The sequence below is a fragment of the Bison bison genome, unplaced genomic scaffold (genome assembly GCF_000754665.1).
Source record: "Bison bison bison isolate TAMUID 2011002044 unplaced genomic scaffold, Bison_UMD1.0 scf7180017864203, whole genome shotgun sequence".
Taxonomy (NCBI): Eukaryota; Metazoa; Chordata; class Mammalia; order Artiodactyla; family Bovidae; genus Bison; species Bison bison.
Window position 1 is genome coordinate 5,196,431 of NW_011494775.1, and position 8,793 is coordinate 5,205,223.

General features: G+C 43.3%; 1 protein-coding gene across 1 annotated transcript in view; it reads left to right on the plus strand.

The window, feature by feature from the left end:
• Window positions 1–8,793, plus strand: part of FSTL4 (follistatin-like 4) — a 435,284-nt gene that overhangs the window by 1,476 nt on the left and 425,015 nt on the right. The window contains exon 2 of the mRNA XM_010844523.1: window positions 6,447–6,582. Coding sequence (XP_010842825.1) covers window positions 6,457–6,582 — 126 coding nt within the window. The 5' untranslated portion in view covers window positions 6,447–6,456. The remainder of the gene's footprint in view (window positions 1–6,446; window positions 6,583–8,793) is intronic.

An 8,793-nucleotide genomic window follows, 5' to 3' on the forward strand; every position in this document is an offset into this window, starting at 1 on the left:
CTTCGTGAATTTGTAGCAAACCTGTGCACCAGAAATTGTACTACATGGGCCCCTGAGACACAGACGTCCGTCCACATTCTCTGGGCCAAACAGAATTTTAGTAGGACGTGGCACTAAAAATGTGCACCCTAAAATGTGCCCATTTCACGATACATGAGGAGAGAAAAGGGGTCAGGTAGAAATTCGGACTTTTCTGGAAAGTCTCGAATTATTTTCCTACCATCAGGGTTAGGGGAAAGCGAGAGATGACTTAATCCTGGAATGATCCAGACAGGCCGTGGGTCTGGGCAATGGTCAGGTGGATCTGCTCACCTGGGAAGGACACGTCAGGGGAGTGAGGGATGTGGCATCTCTGACCCCAGAGGCCCAACAGTCCTTAGGCAGTAGCTCTCATGGAAGACCTGAGCTGATGCCCTACAGGGCCATGTCTGCTTCCCATCTTAGTTTTGTGAGAAGACACTGCAGCATTACTAGATTATTTCTGTTTAAACACACTCAGATGAATGTTCACTTTCTTCCCATCCCATATAAAAAAAGACAGCCCTCTCTCCAAAGACTTCAGACAGAGCAAAGGTCAGTGCAAGAAAATAGTTTTTGATGTAATGAATATGAATTGCTTAATAAAAGTGACAGTGGGTTTTCCTCTCTTCAATTTTTTTGCCCACCTTCTATTATTGTTAATTCCAGGAAGGTTCCCCCCCACCCCTCACCCCCCAAGAGAGGGGCAGCTTGTTCTGGGTACCGGGAGAACCTTCATCCCTTTGGCTGTGTCCTGGAGGTAGCTAAGGGAGGGATAGATTGAATTTTTCTACCTTGATCTGCCAGTCATTCAAGATTCTTCTCCTCCTAAGGGCTGCAGGCTTCCCCCCACCCTCACACCCTGCTCCCCACCCCTTTAGTGATCTTCATGATGTGATCTTTTGTTTGACAACATTATATTTCAGAAATTGGCACTGACTAGTCAAGATTTCCTAAAAATCTCCTTAATTGCTACTTTGCCTTTTTTGGTATTTTTTTTGCAAACTCAACCTTCTTGTGATGCTGTGTGCTTACTAGTTAATCAAATTAGGCAGTTATTTCAAGAGCACATCTTTGTTTACATTTTCTATCTTGGTGCATAACACAAGGCACGCAACTTCAAGTAAAACACAACTACAGTGGAGAGAACATGGTACTCCAGAAGTATAATCTGAATGTTGAGGCTTCTATATGTTAGCTTCATAGTAAATAGGAGTGTCATAGGTTTACACATAGGCTAATTTAGATATCAAATTTAACAAATGTAGGAACAATTAACCAAAGAGACAGAGTAGATAATTACTGGGGAATGCAATATAACTTCATTATGGCTTGCTTCATTGTTGCCTTCATATGTTTCCATGCCTAATTTCCTTGGATTGGTATTCTAGAAACTAGGAAGTTTGAACCCCTCTCTTTTTTCCTAAAAGACTCACCAATCAAAACTGCAGTCTTAAGCCTTGCAAAAGAAATTAGCAGATAGCTTCCTGGTTTTAGTTTGGGCTTTTGATGTGTTGTTTTTCTTTGAGCATGGGGCAAGCATGCAGAGAGAACTGTAGGATTTTGGTGTGTGTTGCTGATTGCCAACATCACATGTGTAAAAGGCAGTACACCTAAAAGCAGTTGGCTAGAGCATACACTTTTCAATTAGGATAGAAATTCAGGAGGCTTGAAGTCACAAACCTTACCGTCCTCTTCAAGGCTGGATGGTGTTGCTCAGTTCTGCCAAATCATCTTTGTAATTTCTGGTCCTGTCTGTGACAAAGAGGAGCCGTTTCTGCGTGACTACTCCATAATGTCTGGACTGTTATGTCACCATATTCTGAGAGAAAAGACGAGAGAGAACAAACCAGGGAATAGTCTCCCCCAGAGCTCTGAGGGTCAGAGTTCTTCCCCAATTCTTCCCAAACAGGGCTGGATCCTGGAGGAGGAAAGAGAAGTTTGTTTATGTTGGTGCTTCTCTCTGGCCTCTGACCCTGTTCAGTAAAGACAGGTTGCATGCCACTGTATGTTCTCTGGTGGTGCAGATTTGGAGTTTACGTATTCATATCTATTTCTCCCTGACCATTTGCCTTCTTTGGTCATGGTTTTTCCACTTTCTTCAGAAATCAAGTCAGTATTTGGAATGTTACCTCTATAGTTTTAAATACAAATAAATAATAGTACAGCTATCAGCTTATAACACCAGGAAATCTGTGGTTTTCACAGCAAGGTGAAATAGCAAGATGAAATAGGGCTCATCCATAACTTAAAAAAAAGCAAAATCAGTCTGTCTAATGCATACATATTCCATACGTAAATTTAAGATGATATAAGAAACAAAGCAGTTGCCTGGGGGGTCAGGATGCTCCAGTGTTAGTCTAGGTCTGGCCACTGAGTTGGCTTTATATATTGGGTGAACCTTTCCACCTTCCAGGCCTTTGGTGCCTGATTCTCATGAGCATGTGGAAACATGAGGCTCAGGTGGGAAACCCCAGAAGAAGCAGTGAAGTACTTTCCTTGGAAACGAGATGTCTTAAATATCAAGTGATTGTGTTTTATAAGTTGTTTGAAAGGAGAAATAGTCCCAGATCTTTTATGAGAACAATCTCAGGTAGATTTATAACCAATCTTGGGACTCTAGCATGGATTGGATGAAGCTTATAAACCTAAAGTGATTTCAAAAGAAGCTCTAGGTTGAAAAAGAGGGTTTGTGATCTTATTGGTGATACCTTCCTACTTGTATGATGGGGAGATTCTTGTTGTATGTTCTTCTGTCTGAGGGCCAGTAGCGCTATTTGAATTTGAGGAGTAGTTAATCTTTCAACAGATCCTCTTTCCTCAAAGTGACCATCTACCAGGCTGACTGGCATTGTCAGTGAGCTGAAGGGCACCCTTGCTGCCTGGCATCCTTTGCATCTCCTCATGGTTTTTTTTTTTTTATTTCAGCCACATTCATTCTAGGCCAATAAAGACAGCAGTGATGAGGGCTGAGGAGAGAGTGCTGTGTGGCCTCATCACAGGTGGAATGTGGGGCAGGGGGAAGCTTGACTTCCCCCTCACTCTGTTCCTCTGGCCTTGCTGGAGCCATGGAAGCTGGAGGAACAGGGTCTCGGCATCTTTCACAGGAGAGACTTGGGGCTCAGGGCCTCCAATCTTGTTCTACGTAGATGTTTCCCCATCATACTAAAAACTCCCATTCATCCAAATGAAATATTGCTAAGTATCAAGAGACCTCAGTGGACAAGGTCTGAATATAGATCCGCGTCCACCTGGCTGGTTTGGAGTCCCAGCTCTGTCATTTATTTGCCGCATGGCCTTGGCAGGGTGCTTAACCCTCTCTGTGACCCATCTCCTCTGTTATCTAACTAGGAGCTAATCCTTGCCCTCTTCATGGAATAGCAGTGAGGGTTATGAGTTAGTACCTATAAAGCATTTAGAACAGTGCCTGACACATAGTAATTGCTATATAAGTGTTAACCAAATAGATAATCTCTATTTGGTTATTAGACAGATCATCAAAATTGATTTAGACCCAGTATTAATTCTTTTTTTTTATGAACTGAACTGTCATGAAACTTGAGTTGTAAATTTTAAGGCTGTTGCTGCTGTAGATGGAATGAATTGTCAATCACCCTGAGTATAAAATGACATCTCAGACGCATCTGCCGTGCAAATGAAGTTTGATCTGGTGGTGGCCAAGCTGAAATAAACTTTACAGAGAGGCTGCTGCTAAGTCGCTTCAGTCGTTTATGACTCTGTGCGACCCAATAGACGGCAGCCCACCAGGCTCCCCGCTCCCTGGGATTCTCCAGGCAAGAACACTGGAGTGGGTTGCCATTTCCTTCTCCAATGCAAAATGAAAGTGAAGTCGCTCAGTCGTGTCTGACTCTGAGCGACCCCATGGACTGTAGCTCACCAGGCTCTTCCATCCATGGGATTTTCCAGGCAAGAGTACTACCTAGGAATATTTCAGGAGTTGGCCTGGCCCATGTCTCCCTGTCATCCAGTAAAATCCTATGGGAACCTCAACACGATCTAGACAAAACCAGAGACGATCCCAAGTGCAGCAGTGCTGCAGCTCAGGTTGCTGAGACAGCTCGGGGCAGCTGGGTAATGTCAGAGGTCTGAGTACACCCTCTTAAATCAAGTGATTTGGCGCTTTCCAAAACAATTGAAATGAACAGAATTTATTCTGATGCTATTCATTAATAATAAAACGTCCAAAATAATTGGTCTTGGATTACTAGACAAATTGAAAACTAAATACTCGATATTGTGGCTTGAATATTTTATAACTCCAGGAATTGACATCTGTAAGTTATCTAGAGTAAGTTTTGACTATCTTGCTGTTTTTTAGTTTATTTAGGCTTGAAGGCATGAAAAGGGAGACAGGACCTTTGATATGTATGCTTACTCCATGAGCACTGTGTGTGTGATGGTGGATAAATAGGGAAGGATGAATAAAAGTAGAGTGGGAAGCAGTGTCTTTCTCATTCCAGCTTGAATTACTGTTGCTTGTTTGAAGAAAACAAAATTCCAAAACCCGAGTAGCTGCTTTCTGCAGTCTCTGGAACATGGCTCTGTGTTCAGAGGAGAATAATTTATGGAGAGTAGGGTGTTAACCTATTTATTTTTAGAAAAATTGGTTGCAATTAGGGAAAGTCATTTTTATTCTCTTTTAGTCCTGAATGTGATTTTTTCCCTCCTCCCCCTCCCTGTAAGAACACACATCCTAGCTCGAGCCCCAGATGGGGAACATAGCGCTGGGTGGCTGCTGCTAACACTGCAGCCTTCTCCCAGGTAGCTGCTGTACCGGTTCCACTTTGCTCTGCCTTCTTCAGAGGTGGGAGCTGGTGCAGATGGCGCTGAGACCATGACTGTCACATCGTATTTACTGGCCACCCAGACTCTTTCCCTGGTAGCTCCAGCTTTCCCTACAGATGTCCAAGATGAATGGCTGAAGAAACATAGGTAGGAGTAGGAGCCTGTGGACTCCTTAAAAAAAAAAAAAAAAAGATACCTTCCCTTAAAAGATAGCCATAACTTATAACCTCGCCTCTCATAGGCCAGTGTTACATGCCCACAAGTTTCAGTCTAGCTCCTCATTGCTGTGGGCATTTCTGTCTCAAGTTGGGAACATAAACCAAGTCTGGAACGGCAGCTTTATTGGGGTGTGGAAGGCAGCCAAAGGAAGCCTGGAAGGTGGCAGGCAGTGTACTTGTTTCGCAGCCTGGCAGCAGCTCTAGTGATCATTTGATCCCTCTCCTTGTGTAGCACAGGGATCCTTCTAAGCTGTTGGCTTTGGGGGTGAGCATGGGTGGATCCTTCAAACAGGCTGTAAGGTCTCTCCAGCAGCTCATCATCTCTGACTCGGACACCTGCTCTGGACCAGCCCTGAGCCACCTCACAGTGGGTGCTGGGCCTCCAAGGCACTCTGTGTTTTCATCTCTGCGGCCATGAGCACAAGGCAGTGTGGACCACATGCAATTAAGCACTAAATTGTGTGGTGCTCACAGAAATCAATAACCCTTAAAGTTTCCTTGGGTAAGAGTTGTAAATACTGCATGATGAGCTCTATCTGGCTATGTTTCTCAGAGATACTGAAATTAAGGCTGGAATATGTTCACAGTGGAAACCTTAAAAAGGACAGCTAATTGGACAAATGCACCAATCTGTGTCTTTGTCTTCTTAACACAATGCCCAGCATATATTAGGACGTTGAATTTTTATTATAGCTGATCCTTTGTGTTTTTTTCATCCATGTAATTCTTTTACTACTTTCAATTGCCCATTTCTTGTCCTCTAGTATTTTAGACAATACTAAAGAGAGTCTCATAAAACATCTTAAATGTTACTGAAATCCTGTTATCTGGTAGATGCTTGAATTCTACTACAAGAAGGTTTGGTCTTAGAACAGAAATGAAAATAGTAGACCCCTTAATGTTTTGAAGTTCACTGTCTTGTTAACTGAGTCCTCAGCTACAAACAGGAATACTACAGATTTAACATGATTTCTCACCAGTGCTTACTGTGTGCCCAACTGCAAATGCTGTCTGCAGAAACTGAAGCATGGACACATGGTAACCTATCAGTGGTGTCTCAGCCTTTCCACCCTCACTTGTTCTTACAGATGTAGTGACAGGTGTATTTCAAGTGGGTTTCTGCATACCAGTCAGCATTTAGAGTTTTTACTGTGTGCCCAACCCTGCCTCCTTCAGCCCTCACAGCAGCCCTATTGGGTACATATTATTGACCCCACTTTAGAGATGAGTAAACTAAGGCTCCAAAGTAGTGTAACTTCTCCACGGTAAACCAGAAGACCTGGTGCCAGCATATAAACTCACGTTTATCTGATTCTGGAGAGCAAGTACTCACTCACTAACTACCCCTTGGCTTGTTTACATTTTGCAGCGCTCAGTACTGGGCATTTGTCATTTTCTCAACAGACTCAACAAAATGAGACCAGGAGGCTTTTGGCTGCATCTCACACTGCTTGGAGCCTCCCTGCCTGCTGCACTAGGATGGATGAACCCGGGAGCCAGCGGAGGATGGAACGTGGGTGTGGGAGAGTCCCCGGCAGAGGTATAGTCACGTCACAGCTGACATGACATTTAAAACTCATTGCTTTTGATTGTTACAGTATCTGATTTCCTTTATGCCTGTAGTTTATATCAAGTAGATTGCAGTGGAAGTGAAAACCCTGCTCCCTTTGCAGTAGGGGACAGAAGGAAGCCATGTGTGTTGATAGGGACTGGAGGTTTATATGATGCTATAACAATGGTCTAAAATCTCTCCAGTGTTGAAGATGTATCCCTAAATCAAGCTGTGGTTGCATGTTTTGTCTTCTCCGCAGACCCTCCTGAGAATGGCCTCTGTGTATGTTTAATAGTACTCTGAAAGTGCCAACTCATCGGTGGAACACACCCCTGTAAATTAATGAAGTCTTTTAATTATAAAATATGTTTTAAAGGAAATAGACTCCTTTTCAGCTATGTAGATAAAAGAACCAGGCGGAGTAAGAACTGGCGGGTGGAAGTCCTGAGGGAGCCGGCCTTAATGAACAGATAAGAATGATTAATGGCATGTTAGGTATATATAAATGCTTCTAAAGTGCTTGAAAAACTTGTTCTCAAATGCCTCCTGGGAGAGTCTCGCCATCCTGCTAATTGCTTAGTGAACTCTGGTCTGAAGTGGTGAAGAGGAGTCCTAAACAGCACCCGCTCAAGTAGTGGGCTGCATGAACTGGGGGCTTGTGAGGGATGTAGACTTCCTGCCAAAAATGTTTTGTACATGCTGAACCTTAAGAAATGACTAGACCTACCTAGGATTTCCTTGATGATTCGGTGAATACTAATTCTCACCTGAGAGCTTTCCAGGGCATCTTTATAACCATTGTTTTCCAAGATGCACCCCCTTTTCCTTCACTCTGTGCCTGCGTCCTGTGGAATAAGGAAGAAAGTGAAAGTGAAAGTTGCTCAGTTATGTCCGACTCTTTGCGACCCCATGGACTATACAGTCCATGGAATTCTCCAACTTAGAATACTGGAGTGGATAGATAGCCTTTCCCTTCTGCAGGAGATCTTCCCAACACAGTCACCCCCAAAAGTCAGCATTACCTGGAGAGTGAACAGCGATACCTGGTGTATGGTAGGATTAATGCATTATTTGATCAAAAGACATGATTTCTCTTTCATTATTACTTAATTGTAATGCAGTCCCAAACCTACAAGCCTTACTCTTCAGGGAGCCTCAGAAGTAATTTAATGCACACACTTTTCCTGCTGAAGTTAGTGTGGCTTCCCTTTGTGGTGAGCAGATGATTAAATAGAAACACTATCTCTCCCATCTAGCTCCATGAAGGATGCAACGTAATGCTCTTTTGAAAGAGTCTGAAGGCTGACTTGCCAGCAAGCCTGGCGTTTCCCAATGGGAACCATTTAATCACTACACTTGTACTCATACAGAGGGAAAACGATCACTTAAATCCTATAAATATATTGTTGAATATTTACTAGAAAAGCAAATAGGCAAACACACAGCAAGGTGTGTTTAGTCTTCTTACTGTTGGAGCTCATTGGCCCACTGTTTTAAATTGCTCATTTTTAGTTAAAACAGTCAAGCCAATTAAGGTGGGTTTTAGTGGGAGGTAAATTGAAGGTAAGTTGATATCAACCCAAGGCTTCTTTATTTTAGCTGTTAACACCCTAGTACTCTGTATACCAACAAGAAAAAGCAGATGCTGCTCATCCTGAGGAAGTGAGGCTCTTTTGCTTGAGGGTATTGTTGTACTCCCTGCTTGCCTTTTTAGGATAGAGCCCCAGAGACGCCATTGTCATCCAGCTTTGGGAATTTCAGGGAAAGGAAGTGATGCCTCTGTGGGCTCTGGAAGGCAGAAACATCTGCCTTAGCCCTCCAGTTCTCTTTGCTGTAGTCTGAGTTTTTTTGAGTGCTTGTTGAGTCTGCTTCTGCTAATTTTTAAATGAGATGATGAGGATGTGAATGGGCCCAGGACATAGGACAACCTCTGTGAATGTTTAGAGGGGGCAAGACATGTATTGTCCAACATTGTTAACTGGTTAGTTGGCTGACCTTGATCACACTTGATGCATGGTCCCACTGTGCCCTCACTTGTTAGGGTCCTCCTGTTCCCTCCCTACCTTTTTTTCCAAGTCTGAATCAGCCACTCCTCCAAGGCCTTGCTCTCGTTCTTACCTTTTCTTTAAAATCTTCTTTGACCACTCTTGACCATGTTTGATCTCTCCCTGAACTCCTACTCCTAATCTTTCCTATCTC